Below are 24,490 nucleotides of genomic sequence, written 5' to 3' on the forward strand. Positions count from 1 at the left end.
GGTGTAGGCTGTGAAAAACAGTTTTGAAGCTACTCCATGGCTCAGAAGGGCTTCCTTCCCTCAGCTCCTGCTTAGTTAGTCTGGCTAGGAGCTGGAATTTAGCTGAAGTGAGTTGTTCAAGGTATCATAAAAAGGCTGTGGTGGAGCTAAGACTAGAATCAAGGGCTGGGATTTTTCAGAAGTTTCCAAGTGATTTATGAGCACAAGTCTTATTGACTTTCAGTGGGGCTTGTGCTCCTGGTAGTGGCACTGCCCCCAAAGAATTTATTCTAGAAATATTCCCTGTGAACATATTGCACCCTTTGTTGTGTTCATAAACTATTCCATTACTCTTTCAAGAACAGTGCAAGGGAACCTCCCCTCCTCATCTTCCTGACCCCTCCGCACACAGTCTGGGGGCACTAGCCCATATGTGCTGCCTCCCTTTCCCTGGCCGTGTGCCCTGGGGGGAAAACTGCAGAGAGGAGACAGCCAGGTAGGAGCAGAAACAACCAAAGAAGGGACCTTTGGATATTCAAAGAATTTTCTACAGTTTTGATGGGGCTTCCTCAGCCCTTTCCTGACTGGTTGGTTGCTCCAAATCCTCTCCCTCACACATCTATTTAGATTGTAAGCTCATTAGGGCAGGGGCCATTTACTCTGTGTCTGTACAGTGCCTAGCAAAACGGGGCCCCATTCTTGGGCACCTCTGTAATAAACATGGCAGATGCTTTTGAAAATCTCAAAGCAGGTCTCTGCTAGTTATGTGTCTTAGCTACAACATCTTCCTTCTACCACCAATATTTTTTTGTATTTCCAGATCTCATCCTGGCCATCTGTATGAGTCACCAAGTTTTCCCAAATGTCTTGCTTGTCATAGAATCATAGAATATCAGGGTTGGAAGGGACCTCAGAGGTCATCTAGTCCAACCCCCTGCTCAAAGTAGGACCCAAACCCCAATTTTTGCCCCAGATCCCTAAATGGCCCCCTCAAGGATTGAACTCACAACCCTGGGTTTAGCAGGCTCAAACCACTGACCTATCCTCCCCCTGTCCTTGGGAGTTTGTTAGTAATCATCAGTGAGCTGAAATTAACTCTTATACACGAGGAAGCCAATACTTACCTTCTGCAGATCCTTAAAATGCCATGAGGCACGTCAAGATTAACAGCCTCAGTTTTGCAGGAGAGTAACACCCTGGATATGAAATAAAACTCAATTAAATGATGAGCAGAAACCACAATAAGCATAGACATGGATAACTGTCATCTGTGCTGTTTATCCTTTCTTCTTCCTTTCTTTCTGACTTGCACTGTTGACTGGAGAAGGGAGACGCAGCTAGATCCAGCGGCTGAACTGCCTTCCCTAAAATGCTGCACAGTTCTTTTCCTGTTTAGATACGTATAAAAGAGAGTTCAATGGAAAAAATTACTTCTATGGTGTGCTACACCCATCTCCTAGATCAGAGGTTCTCAAACTGTGGTCTGCGGACCACCAGTGGTCCACGAGCTCCATTCAGGTGGTCTGTGGATAGTTCCCTCTACAGCACGTGCTTGGGCGGCCGCCCACCTAATTACTGGAGCCGTGCAGGTGTTGCTCCACTAATTAGGTGCTTGGACCCTGGAGAAGATGCACATCTGAGGTGGAGGCCTTGGGGGGAATAGGAGGTAGGTGAGAGGGGGCAATGGGGTGAGAAGAGGGGGTGGGGGGGGAGAATTTGGGACATCCAGAGCTGTGGCAGCCAAAGAAAGAGGCCACTTTTCCCAGCTCCAGGGCTGTGGCTGCTAGAGAGAGACGGCCCTCCTTCCCAGCCTCAGCTCAGGGACTGCTGCGGTGGGGAAGAGAGGGAGAGAACCCCGACCTTCCCAGCCCCAACTCGGGGACTGCTGTGGCAGGGGAGAGAAGGAGAGACCCCCCTACTTCCCAGCCCCAGCCCAGGGGCTGCTGCAGAAGGGGAGAAAGGGCACATCCATCGCATTAAAAAGGTAAGACTACTGATATTAAAATATGAGTGGTGTGCTTTTATTTGTAGAATTTTTATTATTAAGGTTTTTTAATATAGCACTTTTATCTGAAGTGCTTTACAATAGTTAGCTAATGGTACAAACAACATTCAGAAAGATCATTAAGTGGTCCACCGAGACCCTCAGCAACGTTCAAGTGGTCCATGAAGAAAAGTTTGAGATCCACTGTCCTAGATCTTAAGTAAACATCTGCGATGATGTCTCTGCCCATCTAATTATTAGTCACTTAAGATCTAGAAGGATTTGGGTCTGGCACAAAATAAAGATATTTTTTCCGTTAAAATCACCTGTCTGAGGTAACATAAGAATGGCCATATAGGGTCAGACCAATGGTCCATCTAGCCTAGTATCCTGTCTTCCAATAGCGGCAGATGCCAGATGCTTCAGAAGGAATGAACAGAACAGGGCAATTATTCCAGCCTTTGGCAGTTAGAGGCTTAGGACACCCAGACCAGGGGGTTACATCCCTGACCATCCTGCCCTCCATGAATTTATCTAATTATTTTTTGAACCCAGTTATAGTTTTAGCCTTCACAACATCCCTGGCAATGAGTTTCACAGGTTGACTGTCTGTTGTGTGAAGTAGTCCTTCCTTTTGTTTGTTTTAAACCTGCTGCCTATTAATTTAATTGGGTGATCCCTGGTTCTTGTGTTATGGGAAGGAGTAAATCACACTTCCTTATTCACTTTCTCCACACCATTAATGATTTTATAGACCTCTAATACATCTTTTCTTAATCATCTCTTTTCCAAACTGAAAAGTTCCAGTCTTTTTAATCTCTCCTCATCTGGAAGCTGTTCCATACCCCTAATCATTTTTGTTGTCTTCTCTGTACTTTTTCCAATTCTAATCTATCCTTTTTGAGATGGGGCAACCAAAACTGCAAGCGGTATTCAAGGTGTGGCCATATCACAGATGTATATAGTGGCATATTTTTGTGTGTTATCTATCCCTTTCCTAATGGTTCCTAACAATGTTAGCTTTTTTGACTGCTGCTGCACATTGAGCAACTGTTTTCAGATAACTAACCACAATGACTCCAAGATTTCTTTTTTGAGTGGTAACAGCTAATTTAGACCCCACCCATTTGTATGTATAGTTGGGATTATGTTTTCTCACCTTTACATCAGGGCAATGGATTCTTCCTAAAAGTGGGAGGCCCCCCAAGCCCCACCTCTTCCATCGTCCTGCCCCTCCTCTTCCCCCAAGCCCATTTTGTCACCCAGTCTTGTGTGAACCCTTTGTAACTCTTCACACTCTTATTTGTACTTAATTATCTTGAATAATTTTGTAGCTGTCTGCAAATTTTGCCACCTCATTATTTACCCTTTTCCCAGATCATTTATGAATATGTTGAACAGCAGAGTCCTGTACAGATCCATGGGGGACACAGCTATTTAACTCAAGCCGTTGTGAAAACTATCCATTTATTCCTATCCTTTGCTTCCTGGCTTTTAACTGATGCTTTTGGGTCAGGATCCCCATTTTGAGAAACACTGGCCAGCCCTCTGAAATCTGTATAGCCGCAGGGTAAAAGGACCATGGAATCTGTGACACGTCCATGACACGTTTTTCACAGCTGTGAATTTGGCAGGGCCCTAGCCATAGTTGTGCTTCATGGAGAGGGGCCGGTACACCAGCAAAACCCCTTGCTCGGACACCCAGACTGCTGTGTGCTGGGCCCAGCAGCTCATCAGCATCATCACAGAGGCTCTTTCCCCGTGCTGTGCCCAGTGCCGTTGCTGTGCCGTAGCAGCGCAGGGCTGCGCGTACAAGCGGGAGCTGCTACTGGTGCGGCCAGGGCCAGAACCAGCGTTTCCCTTAACAGGGCAGCTCCTCGCGCGTCGGGCTCTCCGCAGAGGCGGGTGGAGGCTGGCTCCGGCCGCCCTGCTACCGGCGAGAACGCCCGGCGCCCGGGCCATGGCCCGCCCGGGCAGCGAGTCTCGCCTGATTACACACTGTGGGCCCGCCCAGGCCGCTCACAATGCGTTACCCGGGCCGCGGGGCCAGCAACCCTCGCTGCGCGGGGCGGGCCGGCCAGCAGCCCCGGACCCCGCCAAGCAGGGCGGGCCAGTTGCCCCGGCCCGGCGCTCGCGGGTCTGGCTGCTCCAGGCCCCAACCCGGCGCGGCAGCCCAGCCCCGCGCAGCTGGGAACCCGGCGGACGCTAGGCACGCGGCCGGCCTTTAGCACACAGCGGAACTGGGCCGCAGCTGTGCGGTAACTCGGCCACTGCGGGTTGAGAACAGCTGGCCCATGCCCATAACACCCGCTACAGGCGGCCACTGTCCCGCTCCGCACACCACCCCCTGCGAGCGAGCTGATTGGTCCGGGCTCTTCCGTCACGGCTGGGGGAGGAGCAGTGTGGTCGGCGTCAGCTCCTCGCCCCGCGCGCCCACGCCGCCAACCTCGCGCCCTGTTAGGAGACTACAGTCTCGTGAACCACACATGCGCATTTACTCTCTCATCTGATGACAGCGGCGGCCGCCCTCCGCTCCGTCCCGCCTGACGTATTGGCGTCACTTCCGGCGTCCCCAAGAAAAAAAGTGACATTGCTCCTCCCCCTTTTTTCACCATGGCAACTGGGAGATCTGCCTCTTCCGACCCCAGGGAGCGTAGGAGCCGCCTGTTCCGGTGCCGGGCGGGGGAGTAACATGGTGAGTTGCCCCCGGTGAGGGGGAGCAGGAGCAGCGCGTTGCTGTGGCCCCCGAGCTGCCATCGCCCCAGGCCAGGGTCTCGTTGCCTGCGCGCTCGGGCGTTCGGCCGCGCGAGGCTGGCGCTCCCCAGGCTCCGGGCTCTAGTCGCCTCGGCCTCACATGAGCTCCTGGCCGCGACCGCCGGCCCCGCCCCGGGGCGGCCTGGCCTGGCCTGAGGGACGTGGCTGCTGGCGAGCGGCGCTGGGAGGCTGCTGTGGGCCGGGCCCCTGGAGCGCGCAGGCTGAGAGCTGCCTAGCCCCGCTCCGCCGGCGCTCACGGCCTGGTGGCTCCCCCGGCCCGCGAACCTCCGAGCCCCTCAGTGCCCGCCCCGCCGCCGGCAGCTGCGACACTGGTACCTGCTCTTGGCTGTGCCGCGGGGGCCGTGAAAAGGGCAGGTACCAGCTGTCCTGCTGCCGCCTGAGGGGGGTCTGCGCTGCCTGGCACAGCTGTGGTGTAGGCACTTGTTACAGGCAGGGAAGGGGCGACACTGATCACAGCCCCGAGCGGTGTAACTAAGTTGACCTAAGTTTTAGGTGAAGACCAGGCTTGTCTCACTGAATGAACCAGGGGCTCTGCATGTGAAGCCGGTGCTAAATGTAAGCAGACTAAGCAAGGGCGCCAAGCAGCTCAAGGGACTCCCTATAATAAGGGATAATTATTGTTGTGTGTGGAGGGTCTCCCCCAAATATTCCTGCTTAGAGCCTCCAATGGGCTAGCACTGGCACTGCCTGCATGCACTGGAAGCCATCAGTGGGTGGCCTGCTGCGGCAGGGCAAAGCCAGCCCTGGTGCATTACTGGAAGGGGGGTGGCAAAAAAAGGAGCATATGGAAGGAGTAGGAGTACTTGTGGCACCTTAGAGATTAACCAATTTATTTGAGCATAAGCTTTCATGAGCTACAGCTCACTTCATCGGATGAAGTAGCTCACGAAAGCGTATGCTCAAATAAATTGGTTAGTCTCTAAGGTGCCACAAGTACTCCTTTTCTTTTTGCGAATACAGACTAACACGGCTGTTACTCTGAAACCTATGGAAGGAGTGTGGCTGGTGGGGAAGAGAGGCGGTGCGGGGGTGGGGCATGGTTGGAGGTGGAGACTGCCTAGGCCCCTGCTGTGGTCCAGTGTTAATTGTTTGTCAGGGACTTATAAATAATGCTGCGGGTTTGTCACGGATTGGCCACTGCATGTGTCCCGTGTCCTGTTCTTCTCCCCTCCCACCCCCCCGCAGCAGAGTTTGGGTATGGGAGGAGGTTGGGGCACATAATGGGGTGAGGTGGGCTCTGGGTGGCACTTACTTGGGAGGCTCCCCGGAAGTTGCAACATCCCCCTCGCTCAGATGCTAGATGGAGGCATGGCCAGGCTGCTCTGCACGCTGCCTCTGGCTAGCAGCTGAGCAAGGGGGCTGTTGCTGCTTCTGGGATGCCCCTCAGGTAAGCGCTGCTCAGAGCCCTCCTCACCCCGTCGCGTGTCCCAACCCCCTCCAACATCCAGACTCTGCTGCTGCTGCTGCTGCTGGCGGGGAGGTGTGGAGCCAGCTGGGAGCCTGCTGGCCCTGCCTGCTCCCATCAAGGGTCCCGGGCTGTGTGCGCGTTCCCCCTCTCCTCCCCCCCCAGTTTTAGTCAGGGGTATATAGTAAAAGTCATGGACAGGTCATGGGCCGTGAATTTTTGTTTACTGCATGTGACCTGTCTGTGACTTTTACTAAAAATACCTGTGACTAAAATGTAGTCTTGCTTGTAAGTAGGGCTGTTTATTCTGCAGCTGGACAACTTTCCACTGAATCTGTTTCTTGCCACAGTTACGTGTCACACTCAAAGCATTTATTAAGTATATAATGTCAAACATTAAAAAGTGTGTTGTTTAGATTCAATGTCGAGCACTCGAGTTAGGAAACACTATCACAGTTGCCTATACAGCCTGAATTCCGCCCTCTTGTGTGTCCCTGTCCTGCACTGAATGAGGCAGGAGTCCTATGGAAAAGAAAAATGTGACGGTTTTTAATTAAATGATCATAATGCATATAGATAAAGGAGGTAAGTTAGGGTTGTATGGGCAATAGAGAATTTGGCATTGCCTAACTTTTCAGTGCTCGACTTTGAAATCTGAGTAGCATTGTTTTAATGTAGTTTTGTGTATGTGACTATAGGCTTTTTTTAAAGGGAGATGATGATAAATTCTCTAATGTACAGCTCTAACTCCCTCATTATGCATCATCAATTGGGCTTGAATCCTCAGCTTTCAGTGTTGAAGCACAGACTTCTGCCACTTGAGCTGTAGAACTAACTATGCCAGCTGATAGAAAAAGAAATCAGTTAAAACTGAGGGAGGATGGTTATCATCGTGTCCTGGATCTGGATGAGTAGCTGAGGGAAGCCCAGAATGGTGTGGCTTTTTTTTTTTTTTTTTTTTTGTAGTGGAGTTCCTACCCCATGTACCCACCTATTAGGGGGGCGAGCCCCTGGACCCATGTGCTATAGCGGGGGTTGGGGGGAGAAGGAGAGGGAACCTAGCTTGTCTTCTCCTTCTCCACTCCCCAATCTAGCTACTGTTCCAATAGCTCCCAGGCATTCCTAGTGTATGGTGGTGATGCTGCTGCTGCTTCTTTGGCAGTGAGGTGGGCCAAAATCTTTAAAATGTTCAAGTTCAGTTATTTTGGCGGCTTGCCAGAGTTTTCCTGATTGAAATCAGTGACAGAAGGGAAATAGTCCTTCAAGTAGGTGTCTGTGTGTATCCTATTCTAGCTATATTTGTAAGTCATGGACGGAAGATGAGACTGTTTGAATCGTAGTGTCTGTTGGGCTATGTCTGCACCTTGCATGCCCCCTGCACCCAAGAGCATAAAGGGCAAAGTATCTTCAAATGACCCTCAGTACCCGCTTACTGCCAAGGACAGGGAGACAAATCAAGCAGTGTCTGCCTGCTACTTAGAATCTGTACTAGAATCTGCTTCTCGTAGTCAGTTCATTCCCATCTAATGCCCTCTCTTGTTTGTTTTATTTTATTGATGCAAAAAATAAATAAATATAAGATTTTGCCTTAGCACTTTGTACCCCTTCCTTGATTTAAAATGGCTGATTGAAAGCCCTTGGGCTTCACCCATGCCAGTCCTATGACACTCATTCCATATATTCATGGCCATAGTTGTTGCCTTTTTTGTCTCCGTGAGAGCCATGTGCCAGGCTGTGCTCAGTATAACATTCCTTTATGATCAGGACAAGAAAATCAGGCGTATTTGCCTGAAATTGTTTGTACCAAAGGGGTATAAATCAACCTCAGTGTCTCCACCAGATAATGCTGGTGACCAGCTACTGGCATCAGAACTAACAAAAGAAACATTAACAGTACCAGTTGATCTAATGTTAGAGGACGTAATGATGTCCCTGGCACCTCAGTTTGAACTTATAACACTACATTTGGCACTGGTATGTACCTCTGTCCTCACAGTGCTGACGTGGCCTTAAAGATGTGTTGCATTTGGAGGAAGCGTAGTTGTCTTCTCCATCACTGGGACATGGCTTCTCTTCACGTTCCAGCAGGGAACTTTTCCCTCTCTGTTCACACACATCAGGAGAAGGCCGCTCTACAAACCAGGGTGCACTCACTTCAGAGCCCTGAGTCCTCTGCCTCAGACATGGCAATATCCAAGTCACCAGAACCAGCTTCATCCCTACAGTGCTCCATCTTGACCTTACTGGGCATACTCAGGACCTCCATTAAAAGGACCCAGGATTCTGTCTCCCTCTTACCATTCAAGAAAATGCAGAAGTTCATGCTGTCATAGAATCTTAGAATATCAGGGTTGGAAGGGATCTCAGGAGGTCATCTAGTCCAACCCCCTGCTCAAAGCAGGACCAATCCCCAATTAAATCATCCCAGCCAGGGCTTTGTCAAGCCTGACCTTAAAAACTTCTAAGGAAGGAGATTCTACCACCTCCCTAGGTAACACATTCCAGTGTTTCACCACCCTCTTGGTGAAAAAGTTTTTCCTAATATCCAACCTAAACCTCCCCCACTGCAACTTGAGACCATTACTCCTTGTCCTGTCCTTTTCTACCACTGAGAATAGTCTAGAACCATCCTCTCTGGAACCACCTCTCAGGTAGTTGAAAGTAGCTATCAAATCCCCCCTCATTCTTCTCTTCTGCAGACTAAACAATCCCAGTTCCCTCAGCCTCTCCTCATAAGTCATGTGTTCCAGACCCCTAATCATTTTTGTTGCCCTTCGCTGGACTCTCTCCAATTTCTCCACATCCTTCTTGTAGTGTGGGGCCCAAAACTGGACACAGTACTCCAGATGAGGCCTCACCAATGTCGAATACAGGGGAACGATCACGTCCCTCGATCTGCTCGCTATGCCCCTACTTATACATCCCAAAATGCCATTGGCCTTCTTGGCAACAAGGGCACACTGCTGACTCATATCCAGCTTCTCGTCCACTGTCACCCCTGGGTCCTTTTCCGCAGAACTGCTGCCTAGCCATTCGGTCCCTAGTCTGTAGCAGTGCATTGGGTTCTTGCATCAATGTCCAAGCCTCTGTCTGGAGGCGGAAAGGAACAAGAACAGCTTGCAGAGGTGAAACAGGCAGGTCTTGAGCCTCCTGAACCACACTCTTCATCTCCTGCCAGAAAACCTGTCATCATCTTCCATTGAGATAGTCTCTTTGGCTCCTATATCAGCTTCAGATGATTAGAAAGCCTTCCAGAGTTGTTCTCTCATATAGTTAATACCCTTGAGATAGAGACCTTAGTGATTGAAGAAAAAGCTCACAAGCTTTTTGATAGAGCACATTCTTCTGCTCCTGCCAGAAATGAATTACCAAATGAGGACGTCTTAGAACTAGCCAAAACCCTATGGCATGCACCAGCAACATTGCCTCCAACTGCTAAAGGAACAGAAAAATACCAGGTACTTTAAAAGCGGTTTGAATTATAATGTACCCCACTGCCCCAACACTAAGTTTATTAATGATTTCTGCAATCCAAGGTCATTCCTAAACACAAGGACCCAAAGAAATTAGATCTCTTTGGAAGAAAGGCTTACTTGTTGAAAAGCCATTATTGCTTAAATTTGCTAGTGGTGAAGCGATCTCTGTGAAGCCATGGATGCCTCAGACATGGAAGGTCGGTCGATGGCCATTGTTGTAATCATACACAGAACATTGTGGTTACAGGTCTCTGACATTCCTAGGGAGATGCAGAATACAATTGAGGACTTGCCCTTTGCAGGTACAGACTCATTCAGCACACAGTTCAGTGAGGTGTTCTACTCCCCAGAGGACTCCAGGGCCACAATTTACTCACTGGACATCTGCACCTTTGGATCAGATTGCAAGTCCTTTAGATACAAATGGCAAACTAAACAGAAGGCATCCAGCTACGCTTAACAAGGGTCTTCTGAGTACTCACCTACCAAGAGTGACCTAGACAAATTGGAGGATTGGGCCAAAAGAAATCTGATGAGGTTCAACAAGGACAAGTGCAGAGTCCTGCACTTAGGAAGGAAGAATCCCATGCTCCACTATAGGCTGGGGACCGACTGGCTAAGCAGCAGTTCTGCAGAAAAGGACCTGGGGATTACAGTGGACAAGAAGATGGATAGGAGTCAACAGTGTGCCCTTGTTGCCAAGAAGGCCAGCGGCACATTGGGTTGTATTAGTAGGAGCATTGCCAGAAGATCAAGGGAAGTGATTATTCCATTCCCCTCTATTCGGCAATGGTGAGGCCACACCTGAAGTATTGCGTACAGTTTTGGTCCCTGTACTACAGAAGGGATGTGGACAAATTGGAGAGAGACCAGTGGAGGGCAACGAAAATGATTAGGGGGCTGGGGCACATGACTTATGAGGAGAGGCGGAGGGAACTGGGGTTATTTAATCTGCAGAAGAGAAGAGTGAGGCAGGATTTGATAGCAGTCTTCAACTACCTGAAGGGGGGTTCCAAAGAGGATGGAGCTAGGTTGTTCTCAGTGGTGGCAGATGACAGAACAAGAAGTAATGGTCTCAAGTTGCAGTGGGGGGAGGTCTAGATTGGATATTGGGAAACACTATTTCACTTGGAGGGTGGTGAAGCACTGGAATGCGTTACCTAGGGAGGTGGTGGAATCTCCTTCCTTAGAGGTTTTTAAAGTCAGGCTTGACAAAGCCCTGGCTGGGATGATTTAATTGGGGATTGGTCCTGCTTTGAGCAGGGGGTTGGACTAGATGATCACCTGAGGTTCTTCCAACCCTGATATTCTATGATTCTATAATTCTAAACCAAGATTATTTCAAAGGAAGCCATCATCCTTTGTTTCAGAGTAGCAGCCATGTTAGTCTGTATCCGCAAAAAGAAAAGGAGTACTTGTGGCACCTTAGAGACTAACCAATTTATTTGAGCATAAGCTTTCATGAGCTACAGCTCACTTCATCAGATGCATGCAGTGGAAAATACAGTGGGGAGATTTATATACACAGAGAACATGAAACAATGGGTGTTACCATACACACTGTAACGAGTGATCAGGTAAGGTGAGCTATTACCAGCAGGAGAGCGGGGGGCGGGGGGAACCTTTTGTAGCGATAATCAAGGTGGGCCATTTCCAGCAGTTGACAAGAACGTGTGAGGAACAGTGGGGGGGTGGTAAACATGGGGAAATAGTTTTACTTTGTGTAATGACACATCCACTCCCAGTCTCTATTCAAGCCTAAGTTAATTATATCCAGTTTGCAAATTAATTCCAATTCAGCAGTCTGTTTTTGAAGTTTTTTTGTTGAAGAATTGCCACTTTTAGGTCTGTAATTGAGTGACCAGAGAGATTGAAGTGTTCTCCGACTGGTTTTTGAATGTTATAATTCTTGACGTCTGATTTGTGTCCCTTTATTCTTTTACGTAGAGACTGTCCAGTTTGACCAATGTACACGGCAAAGGGGCATTACTGGCACATGATGGCATATATCACATTGGTAGATGTGCAGTGAACGAGCCTCTGATAGTGTGGCTGATGTGATTAGGCCCTGTGATGGTGTCCCCTGAACAGATATGTGGACACAGTTGGCAATGGGCTTTGTTGCAAGGATAGGTTCCTGGGCTAGTGGTTTTGGTGTGTGGTTGCTGGTGAGTATTTGCTTCAGGTTGGGGGGCTGTCTGTAAGCAAGGACTGGCCTGTCTCCCAAGATCTGTGAGAGTGATGGGTCGTCCTTCAGGATAGGTTGTAGATCCCTGATGATGTGTTGGAGAGGTTTTAGTTGGGGGCTGAAGGTGATGGCTAGTGGCGTTCTGTTATTTTCTTTGTTGGGCCTGTCCTGTAGTAGGTAACTTCTGGGTACTCTTCTGGCTCTGTCAGTCTGTTTCTTCACTTCAGCAGGTGGGTAATGTAGTTGTAAGAATGCTTGATGGACATCTTGTAGGTGTTTGTCTCTGTCTGAGGGGTTGGAGCAAATGTGGTTGTATCGTAGAGCTTGGCTGTAGACAATGGATCATGTGGTGTGGTCTGGGTGAAAGCTGGAGGCATGTAGGTAGGAATAACGGTCAGTAGGTTTCCGTTATAGGGTGGTGTTTATGTGACCATCGCTTATTAGCACCGTAGTGTCCAGGAAGTGGATCTCTTGTGTGGACTGGTCCAGGCTGAGGTTGATGGTGGGATGGAAATTGTTGAAATCCTGGTGGAATTTCTCAAGGGCGGCTTTTCCATGGGTCCAGATGATGAAGATGTCATCAGTGTAGCACAAGTAGAGTAGGGGCATTAGGAGAGGAGAGCTGAGGAAGCGTTGTTCTAAGTCAGCCATAAAAATGTTGGCATACTGTGGGGCCATGCGGGTACCCATAGCATCCTTTCTTGTTCATTCTGCATCTGCTTCCTGGCAGTTGGTTGACACAAGGATCAAGCCAACACACACATCAGACGAACTATCTCCAAACCTTGTCTTCAGATGCCAGTTTTCTTTCTTTCATCAGGTTTGGACTAGAGCAACAACTGACAGATGGGTGCTGGAAGTTATCTCCCATGGATATCCCATCCAGTTTCAGTCCTTGCTTCTTACCCAATCCCTTCCCAATCCGTTTTTAGGGACCTTTCTCATGAGAATTAGCTAAAAGTGGTTTCCCTGTTTCACCTCGAACAAGGGTTCTTAAACTGGGGGTCATGACCCCACAGGGGTTCACAATGTGGTTACATGGGGGTTGTGAGCCGTCAGCTCTGTGGGGCTGACAGCCCTGAGCCCCCATTAAATTAAATTACCCCTTCCCCATTTTTAATTTATAAGGGGCGGGGCTCACACTCAGGGGCATGTTGTGTGGAAGGGGTCACCAATACAAAAAGTTTGAAAACCAATGACCTAGAAGCTAGAGGAGTTATATATGAAGTACAAGGAAAGAGGCTTCTACTCCTGATATTTCTTTATTCTGAAGATGAATGGGGTTTTTTGTCCTGTTCTAGACCTGACAAAACTGTACACATTTATAGATTGTCTCAGATTCAGGATAGTAACATTAGCCTCCATCCTTCCTTTTCATATTGCTCAAGACATGCATTTGCATATTCCCATCCTTCTGGCCCACAGAAAGTGTCTGTGGTGCAAAGTAGGACCCAATCATTACTAGTACATGGTGTTACCGTTTGGTCTCTCCATAGCACCAAGAGTTTTCACTGTGGTGGCAGCTCACTTGAGACAAGGCATTTGTGTCTACCTATATCTAGATGATGGGCTGATCAAAGGTAGATTTCATCAGGAAGTTGCTACAGCATTGAAATGACCTTCATCTGTTCAAGCAACTGGGTCTCATAATTTTTCATAATTCACCATATCTCATACAAGACTTAGTAGGAACCTTAACTGAATGCAAATTGGAGAACACACATCATCCTGAGGAGAGATTTTTGCTCTCCAGATAACCCTCACCAATATGAAAATGAATCCATCAATTACAGTAAGAACTTGCTTCAGATGTCTAGGTCACAAATCAGCTTGCCCATAGCCAGACTTCACCTACGTCCATTACAAAGTTGACTAAGATCAGTGTATCACCCCCAAGAGGCATCAAATGAAGGTATCAGAGTAGCAGCCATGTTAGTCTGTATTCGCAAAAAGAAAAAGAATACTAGTGGCACCTTAGAGACTAACCAGTTTATTTGAGGATAAGCTTTCGTGAGCTACAGCTCACTTCATCGGATGCATTCAGTGGAAAATACAGTGAGGAGATTTATATAAACACAGAACATGAAAAAGTGGGTGTTATCATACACACTGTAATCAAGGTGGGCCATTTCCAGCAGTTAACAGGAACGTCCGAGGAGCGGTGGAGGGGGGCGGGGGGAAATAAACATGGGGAAATAGTTTTACTTTGTGTAATGACACATCGACTTCCAGTCTCTATTCATAAACCAGTCGGAGAACACTTCAATCTCTCTGGTCACTCGATTTCAGACCTAAAGGTCATAATATTACAACAAAAAGACTTCAAAAACAGACTCCAACGAGAGACTGCTGAATTGGAATTAATTTGCAGACTGGATACAATTAATTTAGGCTTGAATAGAGACTGGGAGTGGATGTGTCATTACACAAAGTAAAACTATTTCCCCATGTTTATTCGCTCCCCCCCCCCCCCCACTGCTCCTCGGACGTTCCTGTTAACTGCTGGAAATGGCCCACCTTGATTATCACTCCAAAAGGTTTTCTCCCCCCCGCTCTCCTGCTGGTAATAGCTCATCTTAAGTGATCACTCTCCTTACAGTGTGTATGATAGCACCCATTTTTTCATGTTCTGTGTGTATATATATCTCCTCACTGTATTTTCCGCTGAATGCATCCGATGAAGTGAGCTGTAGCTCACGAAAGCTTATGCTCAAATAAATTGGTTAGTCTCTAAGGTGCCACTAGTACTCTTTCTTTTTGCAAATGAAGGTATGCGAGTTGTGGTCCCAGCTCATATTCTGTCATTGCACTGGTGGTCAGACCCCAAAAATGTGTACAAGGGAGCACCTCTGTTCACACCACCTCCTATAAAGATGCTGAACACCGGTGCATCAGAGACACAGGTGCACATCTAGACTACCTCCAGATAGTCCCAAAAGGACATGACTCTGCATATAAACGTTCTAGAATTTGAGTGATCAGATTTGTTAGCGTAGCATTCCAATGTGTTCTGCAGTTTTCCACCGTGACAGTCGGTACCCATATGTTCACCCCTTTTACAAAACTGTTAAATTTTGTACAAAGCATACTGTGTAAGGTATCATTTGAAAACTCGTGATTTGCTGATCATAATTGTCCTAGTAAAATGTGTGGCAACATTGTATGTAAAGATATAATATTCTACTGTATAAAATTATGAAGACATGTCCCATCATGTTCTGGAGGGCAGTCAAGAAACAAGTTCCCCAGAGACAAAAGGTTAGCTGGTGCCTCAGCCAGGTGTCAACTAGATCAAGTGGACCACCACCTTAAGTGGCTACTCTTTGGCAGGAGAGAGGGTGTGTGTGGGGGGGGAAATCTACATTTTGACAAAGAAGCAGCTTAAGGTTCCTGGCCACACAGCTGAACATCAGCTGGAGATGATTCTTGTGTAAAAGAAAGGGCTATAAGGCGAGAGGGCAGAAGCCGCAAATCATCTCTCCCTTGCGCTCTGCTCCTGGCATCATCACCACCTGAAGGACAAAGGAAGCACTAGTGGAGTAGGGGAGAGATCCTGACTGAAAGAGGTTCAGTCATTAAGACTGCAGGAACATGTGGTGAGAGAGACCTTTGCTTGGTATTCACTTAGCTTGTTAAGTTAGTTGCATTTTACCTTTTATTTCCTTTTAACCAATTCTGACTTGTATGCCTCATTGCTTGTAATCTCTTAAAATCTATCTTTCTGTAGTTTATAAATTTGTTTTGTTTTATCGAAACCAGTGTGTTTGGATTGAAGTGTTTGGGAAACTCCATTTGGGATAACAAGATTTGTGCAAATCATTTTGTATTAATGAAATTACGGACTTTATACAAGTTTGTATTGTCTAGGAGGGTTCTGGACAGTATAAGACGCACATTTCTGGGGGGAAATCTGGGACTGAGAGTTTGCTGGTGTTGCCCTACAGTGTAATTCATGAGTGACTGGCTGTAGCACTCATACAGTATAGCTGGGAGTGATTTACATGCTGGACGTTGAGAGAGCAAACCAGGAGTGGTTGCTTTCACAGTGAAGCAGCGTAAAAGGCATCCCAGCTTGGAGAATTGAGGGGACATAGTTGTCCATCAGTCCAGATTGTACCCTTTTCTTCAACCAAAACAACTTCAAAAACAGACTCCAACGAGAAACTGCAGAACTGGAATTAATTTGCAAACTGGACACCATCAAATTAGGCCTGAATAAAGACTGGGAGTGGATGGGTTACTACAAAAACTAATTTCCCCTTCTTGTCATCCATTACATTGGCCTCATGAGCACTACAGAAGTGATTTCCACTCCTTCTTGTCTATTGTTGAGAATAGCCAAATCCCACCTTAATTGAATTGACTCGTTAGCACTGTCCCCGCACGTGGTAAGGCAACTCCTGTCTTTTCATATGCTGTGTATTTATACCTCCCTACTGTATGTTCCACTCCATGCATCTGATGAAGTGGGTTTTAGCCCAGAAAAGCTTATGCCCAGATAAATTTGTTAGTCTCAAAGGTGCGACAAGGACTCCTCGTTTTTTCATTGTACCCTGGGTAATGTCACATCCACTATGCAGATTCTTATAGACAGCACATCTGCAAAGTATTACGTAACAAGCAAGGAGATGCCAGGAGGCAATCAAGTTATATACATAGTGCCAACAATAAAGGATTACTCCAGTAGCTCTCCATCTTAGCGCACACCATTCATCAGCAACCATGAATGGTTTCTGAAGAATTCTATCACCCCAATATTTCACCAATGAGGAAATCCCATTACAGACTTGTAAAAGCGGTAAAGAGTTCTGTGGCACCTTATAGACTGACAGACTTATTGGAGCATTACAGACTTGTTTGTCATCAAAAATAAATCTTGTGCCGCATGGAATCATGCACCTGGGATCCTAATACAGGACAGGATATCTTTTTCATACCGCGGGATCAGGGGCTCATGTATGCATTTCCACAGATTCCCCTGAAACCAAGGGTGTTATGGCAAATCAGATGGGATGCAGCCACACTGATCATCCTGATTGTTCCTTTTTAGCAGACACTGTTCTGGTTAACATCATCTCAGAATGTCTACTCAGCTTCGGATGGCACTTCCAGACAGTCTAGACATAACAGCATAGAACCAAGAAAAATACAGTCCACGCATAATAGCATAGAACCAAATACTTCATCCAGACCTGAGATTGCTGCATCTGACAGCCTGGATGTTGACTGGTTGCGTGGTATGACTGTTCACTGTTACTTCAAAACATTTGACTACAGGGCAGAAAGCTCTCCACGAGGAAAACGTATTCTTCTAAATGGAAAAGATTTTCAGTTTGGGCAGCCTATCATATCCATGGCCCATTGAAGGCCCCTATACTTAAAATTATTGATTACACTTAGGCGTGGCAGAATTTTTTTTTATTCTTTTTTATAATGTCAGTGGATAATATCAATGTTTGTTTTTTAACAATTGTAAATTTTCAGCAAGCACTTTTCTATTTTTATCAGTTGAAATTTTCAGTTGTAGGAAATTTGGAGTGGAGGGTTAAGACAATGAGGGAGGGCTTAGCTAGCAAGTTGAGAGAATATTTTCTTAATTTGGATTAGTTCATTCAGAGTTGAGAAATTGATTAGGAATTGAAAAAGTAAGAGAGCTTTTTTTTCCCCTCTTTCTCTTCCAGTCTATGAATTAAAAACCAGTTGGGAAGGGATGAGATCTGCTAATTCTAATAACTTGAAGGGTCAGATTTTCAATGCAAGATAGGCACCTAACCTGTTTAGGGACTTCTGAAAATCCCGTTAGGCACCTAAAGACCTTTGGAAGTGTGGCCCATGATGACCAGAAACAATCCATCAGTTTACTAATGAAAGTTAATTCCTTTGTTTAATAAATCAGTTTTAAATGGAAAACATACTTAAACTCTTTTTTCTTATAGTTTTAACTAAAAACAATTATAAATGCTGTTTTTGTATATTTTAAAATGAATTTGAATTCTAATTTCCATTCAAATGCAGCTTGACACAAATCCAGAATAAAACATTTTCTAGTAAATAAGATTTGAGTTAGTCATCATTTTCTAACAAAATAAAAATGTAAAAATTAAGAATCTGAATAAATGTATGTGAAGCTATATAATTTCTTAAATATATAGTGTATCTTCCATGTTAGCAAAAAGATCCAAATTTAGTATATAGATATTTGGTTGCATGTAAATATGTTTTAATGGTTTAGAAAAATAACTAAACCACAAATGCAAACAAGAATAAAATCAGTGATTTAAACCAAGATTTCCTTTGTGCTGATTTAAGTCATGTTTAAAACCACGTATATAAATTACGTTGATTTAAATCAACCCATTGTGCTGAGCAAGGTAGAAAAGATTATAAGGAAAAAATTGGGGAAGGGTTGACAAGAGCTCAGTGATTTTACTGCTTGCTCCTTCGACGATTGTGGCATCTCCCTAACCTTACTCATTATTGTCCATGATGTTGCTTCTTTGTGTTGAGGAATATGAAGACAGTCAACATTTACCAGAAAGCAGTGTATATTCAGTTGATTACAAAGGAGCGACTGTAGTTCCTAGGAATAAAAATAAGAAGGGAACATAAAAATGGTTTGAACAAGAAGAAAACTAACCACTTTTTTTTTTTTTAAAGGGGACAATACATCTATTCCGCAAATCACAAAGAACAATAGCTAGCAAGTTAACACAGGAATTTAGGTTGGTAGCAGCTGATCGAAGGGTAAGTGAATTTGTAAAAAATGGATTACAAATGTAATTGTGATTGTGCCTAAATGATTAGTATATTGTTAACTTTCCAGATAAATCTTTTATCCTTTCCTAGCTATGGTTTCAAAAGCGGTTAAGTAGATATTTTAATTTATACTTTAAGTTAAAAATTCCTATGGGGTTTATGGCCTTGTACTTAAGTGTGTGTTGAAGTAATCACAGAACTTGAAAAATGGCCAAAAATATATCTGAAGAATGGTAGGAGAACAATTTAAGAATTAGTGAAGTACATATTGTTTCATAGATGGCCTAAATAGTAGTAATCTGCTTCACTCCACTATTAGCTGCACCTGCATTATTTTCACTGAGTTTATTGTAAATTTTAATTACTTCCTAATTTATGTGGTGTCCATTGCCATTGATTTTGAGTGCCTCACATTTAATTTTAAATCAAATATGTGATGATCATAAAGCCTTACGGGAAAGGTAAAACATACTTGGCAGTTAAAGCTCTATCCAATTCCCATTTCTTTAAGGTAGAACTGAACTAGGAGCTCTGTCCTGAAATAACAAAAAAGGGCAATAAGGATTGTTCTGCACATGGTATCTCGATAAGATTCAAACGCATCAAGAGGGAATTTTAAAGTAGCTTTGCAAAACTGTCATAAAAATTTACCACCATAGTCACAAAATCTGTATACCTGCTGTTTACTTTGATGAATGATTATAATGAAAAATCATGCAATATTTGATTTGCCATGAAACAGAATTAAACACTCTTGGTGAGTGAAATTTTAAAAGGCTGCTTTGAATTGTTTAATTAAAATAGGGGCTAAATCCTGAATTCCTTCCTCAGACAAAATTTCCAGTGTAGTGGGGGGAAGGAGTTTTGCCTCTGTGAAGAGTGCTGGATTCGACCCCTACTGCTTTTTTTTTTTTTTTTTTTAAAGCTTAAAGTTTAGGGTCCGTTCTCCCTCTCTCTCTCTGTCCCATTAACGTTCATTGAGAATGGTTTTCCCCCATCCCACTGCTATCCATATCAGCAGTACTCCGTTTACAAGTAAAAATACTCTTACTGACTGCCAGAACTGCAAACTCAGCCTGGGATCTGAGAGTCAAGCTGGGTTGTTTCTTATGCATCATCACTAGGAGTAAATGTTCTGCAGGCTAAATTAGGTCCATATTTGCACCTGTGCAGCCCTGCTGTCTTCAGTTTCAGCCCCAAGTGACACTGGTGCAGCCCATTGGCTACAAAGGAGATGCACAAGTGAAAAGGAACTTCTGAGACAATGTACATGAAGGAATAGCTTCCAGCTCTCTCTTCGCTCTGTTGTTTCTCCACAGTTGATAGGAGTAAAACTATAATATATTTGTATCACTAAGTCAGCCGGTGTATACTTTACACAGATCTGCAAGTAAAAAGGTGGCATTTTTACATAGTTAATTTTCAGAGTAGAATTGTATTTTGAGGCTAATGTTCCATGATGCATGTACCATGATGCTGTTGAAAGTGAGTTGTCAGGTTGCCCATAAAGTTAGCAGAAGGAGGTGAGGGCATTTAATAGTTTATTTCAAAATAAACCTTTTTTGGGGAAAAACACTACATGTGTAATGAAGTATTGCAGACTTTTTAAATCAAGCCAGGCATATTTTATCATATTTTGTCTTTTAAGCCAAAGGGTTACTCATGTAATTACTCTTATTAACAGTCCTGGAAGATCTTGCTGTTTGGTGCAATTAATTTAATATGCACCGGTTTCCTGCTTATGTGGTGCAGCTCTACTAACAGTATAGGTATGTTCTGTTCTTGCATCTAAATAATTGTTGTCTGTTGTTGATTTTTAATTTATAGCAGTGCCAGCATAATAAACAAGAAGGGCCCTGAGTATAATGGAATTAGACGGCTGTGCAACTGGCCTCATAATTTACCCATTTTAAAGCTACTGCATAGTCAGTTTAGGAGAACTCCTTTTCTGCAAGGCTTAGGAACTGCACGTGACCAGTGAATTCTTCAAGGTACTCACTGTTCCCACAAGTGCTTCTGATGCTGCTTTCCCTGCCAGTCCTTCTCTCAGAGCTTCCTTCATGCAGAGTTTAGAATCTTAGCACTAGTCCTTCAAACCTTTTCTCAAGTCAGTAGTCCGATTGACTTCAGTGGAGACCCTCCCCTCCAATTGTGAGGTAGTGGCAGTGGCTTCTCCTAAATCCATGAGTATTCTGCCCTGTATTCCCCAGCCTGCCCTGCAATGTGTGTCCTGGTTTTGCATACAATACCCAAGATGTTCCCATGTATCTGCAATGCAGATACAGTGCCTATATTTTCACTATGTGGAGCAGTTTTAATCTTATTTCAGTCTGAAAAAATGATTATCAAAACATTGCTCTAGTTCCTATCTTAGCTGAACCAGTTCACCCATCCCTTTATTGTAATACATACACAGGCACTGTTACAGTTGGGATGGAAACCTTAACTGAGAATTTCCTGACTTTTCCATGTCTCAATTCCCAATCTTAACTTTCATGATTGGATGCATGTCAGTGACTAAATACTTCAGTATTTTACATGGTTTCACAGAGCTAGTGTTGTGTTAATCAACTTGTTATTAAATGAAATATTGGAGTAGTTAGTACAGACAGAAAAATACAAAAATGGTTTTAAGATGTACATTTTCATACTCTGAAATAAGTTATATTTTCAGCAAAGAGAATTTGTGCAGATAGAAAATGGTAGGCAGCTGTCTCAGAGACATTGAGGGACACACAATTTTTGAAGGCAAAATCACATATAGCGTTCTTCGTTGCTAATAACGTAAAGTGTGTTAAGTGTTTAAAATTTTGTTTTCACAGCTTTAACTGCCTATTCTTACCTGACAATCTTTAATCTTTTCAGGTACGTTTTTTTAAATCTGATCCTACAATTTATCAATGCTTGTAAGAATATTCTTTTTGCTAAATTTGAAATAGGGTAAAAGTAGGATGAATAAATATTATGTACCAACTACAGAGTTATTCATGACTTTTCATAAATACAGGCAAGAACTGAGTAGTTGGTTTAACAGTGTTTTAGATTGTGTATATAAGACTGTGTGTAAATAGTACACAAACTTAGAAGAAAACAGTGACTAATATCACAGCTCTGATAAGAACAATTTAAAAAGTCAACTACATTTAGATTTCTGTACACAGCTGCCTGACATTGTTATAACAAAGTAAATTGAAAACAAAATCCACACTGTGTGCCAAACTAGTATCCCTTTAATTGATTGACTCAGAAAATTTTACCACCACCAGTTCCACAAGTATCATTTGTAAAATGTATTTGTTTTAGCTTTAGGGTGGGGGAAGTGATTTTTAGTTTTACTTCTGTTTTAAGGGCCAGATCCTACAAACACATTGACTTCAACAAGACTGCTAGTGTTTGTAAAATTAAGCATGTGTAAGCATTGTAGACTCTTTGACTGTATTTACTGATTTCTGACCTCTATTCTTGAAGAATGGGTGGTAAATCTGTAGTTCATTTTCTCACTGGGTATAGTATATACCAATTCAGTTCATTAAAAGAAAAACTGAATCATTCTTAAAGAATATGTTGAAATATTGGTGATGACCTAAGATCACTAAAAGTTGAAGTCTGCTGGAAAATGTCTGACAGACTGACAGTATCTTGTATTGTCCTGAACGAACCTTATGGAAATAAGATAAACTTTATTGAATTAGGAATAATGCTTTTGGGGTACATTGTATTAAAACTACAATTGTGTATGTGTTGGTGTGGCATTGTATTACTCCTGGGGGAATTCTGTGCCAAAAATTAAAAAATACTGTGCACAATATTTTAAAATTCTGCATATTTTATTGGTCAAAATAACCCAATATAATCATGCCAGTTTCTATTGTTTTGGTAATTTATTTCAAAATACCTGTCAGCAAGTATGTCTAGAACAGTATCGACAACAAAAAAGATTCTCCCAGGAGTAGAGAGTTAAAGAAACCCTTACAACAACCCAGTTCCTGTTCCTCCTGTTATGCTTTTGTCGGACGCTTCCATTTGGGTGTGTCACACATGCCAGCTGGGCATATCTTGGGGGGAAAACTCCGTCCCACATCTTTTAGTCAATTCTTGTTTATTTGCTCCTTAGGGTTACTATATTTCAAGTTCCCAAATAGAGGACACTGCCAGGAGGAGGGGGAGTTAGGAGTGGGGTACAGTTTGGGGGTGCCGGAGGGGTCTGTGTATAGTGCAAGGGAGTATTTGGGGGGGTGCTGGAGGAGGGGATTTGCATGGTCGTGTCTCTCTCTTCTCCCCCCGCCCAGATGCCTGCATCTCCTCCCCCAGAGCGCAGCTGCAGGCTACATTCTGTGCAGCTTCATTCCTGTCCCACCAGGCAGAGACTATCCATACCTGCTGATAGGGATGGGGAGCATAATTTAAAGTTTTGTCCATCCCTGGAACAGCTCGAGTCACACACCTCCCTCCACCCACCCACCCAGCCCCCCCGCGGGTGAGCAGAACCGCCTTTCTCCCTCAGTCTACCATCCTGGAAAGCATGTAGTACCTTCTTTAGTAGGACAGGGGAATGCTAATGTAGTTCCTTCTTTATCAACCCCCTGGAGAGAGATACATATACTAAGGCAAATTGGATTCTCCACAGACCAACATACAAAGAAAGGCTTTGTGGATAAATAGTCTGGTTTTAAACTGGCTCATGGTTTTCTTCCTAATCCAGCAGACAGGACCCATGTTCCACAGAGGGCCCTGGTCTTTAGGGTAGAGTTGGGGCACTGGGCACTGGGTGCTGGTTCTGAGCTGACGCAGTGATGAAGTGAGCTGTAGCTCATGAAAGCTTATGCTCAAATAAATTGGTTAGTCTCTAAGGTGCCACAAGTACTCCTTTCTGGTCAGAAGGGAGAGAGATGCTGGCCTACACCCAAGGGAGGTGATGGTCAGGGGAGCTGGAACCTTGTGGGTAGATGCCCTTGCTGGACCACTGCAGTAGAAAATACAGATGCAGTTACCCTGAACTGCGACAGTTTCATTTGAGGAATTGGGAATTAGTAGTACATAAATCACCCAGAATCTTTGGTGAACTGAGCAAGACTATGAACTTAGGTAGAATAATTCAGTTGTACTTTTCTTATAATTTGAGGTAAATAGAAAAAAGAGAGCTTTTGTGTACAGTTTTCTTATGAAACTGGTTTTGTTTTTTATTTAGCTTTTTGTGAAGTAGCATAATTACAAGTTTAATGTAGATACTGTTTTGTATAAGATAGCATACAGTATTGAAATTTTTACTATAATTATATTTTTTCCACTTTTGAACAGACAGAAAACCACAAACCTTTTGCTAATATGAAGAAAACATTTGAACAAATGTGCATGACATTTGTTGGTGCTGCCATCTAAAATGTGCAGCTTGTTGGAAGAAATAAGAGGCTGATCCAATGAGTATTATGTAATAGGCAAGTTAAAGTTTCATATATGGAACACACAACATCTACAAGAAAACTTGTGGTTTAGCCATTTTAGGTTTTAGCAAGGGAAATAATGTGGCTTAATCATTAGGGGGTGCATGCATATCATGGATGTTACCTGATTGCTAGCAAAACATTTATAAATCACAACAACATGCATGCAAGAATGGCAGTTGAAAGGCAAAATGTCTTGGTCAAGACTTTATATTAAAATAAGTTCTAGTCTCTGACCAAGTTATTGTGATAACACTTGAATATCTAAATCTGTCAGTTACTTCTCATAAAATTACTATACTAACTCAGTTGAAATTTCTTGTTTTTTGGATCAGCTCAGAAGAAATTTATTTCACCGTATGGAAAGCTTTTTAAGGAAAAGCTGTTGGGGCCACTTTTGAGTTATCTGAATGTTAATTTTAAGAAAAATCCCCTTTTAGTTATTACTAAACACAGCTTTATTTTGAGACTTCAAACTCTGTGTGT

At 44.2% G+C, this 24,490-nt stretch overlaps 1 protein-coding gene across 7 annotated transcripts in view; it reads left to right on the forward strand.

Annotated features, from left to right (window-relative positions):
* The first annotated feature begins 4,413 nt into the window (after nucleotides 1-4,413).
* Nucleotides 4,414-24,490, forward strand: part of SLC30A6 (solute carrier family 30 member 6) — a 38,449-nt gene continuing 18,372 nt past the window's right edge. For 2 of the 7 annotated variants that reach the window (XM_037895393.2, XM_037895394.2), the window contains exons 1-4: nucleotides 4,503-4,658; nucleotides 18,465-18,551; nucleotides 20,248-20,332; nucleotides 21,386-21,428. In XM_037895393.2, the coding sequence (XP_037751321.1) occupies nucleotides 4,656-4,658; nucleotides 18,465-18,551; nucleotides 20,248-20,332; nucleotides 21,386-21,428 (218 nt within the window). In that variant the 5' untranslated portion in view covers nucleotides 4,503-4,655. Of the gene's footprint in view, nucleotides 4,659-5,157; nucleotides 5,294-18,464; nucleotides 18,552-20,247; nucleotides 20,333-21,385; nucleotides 21,429-24,490 lie in introns of those variants that run through there. The other 5 variants (XM_007057950.4, XM_037895395.2, XM_043543394.1 and 2 more) reach the window with 5 other exon arrangements.

Source organism: Chelonia mydas, chromosome 3 (genome assembly GCF_015237465.2).
Source record: "Chelonia mydas isolate rCheMyd1 chromosome 3, rCheMyd1.pri.v2, whole genome shotgun sequence".
Lineage (NCBI taxonomy): Eukaryota > Metazoa > Chordata > Testudines > Cheloniidae > Chelonia > Chelonia mydas.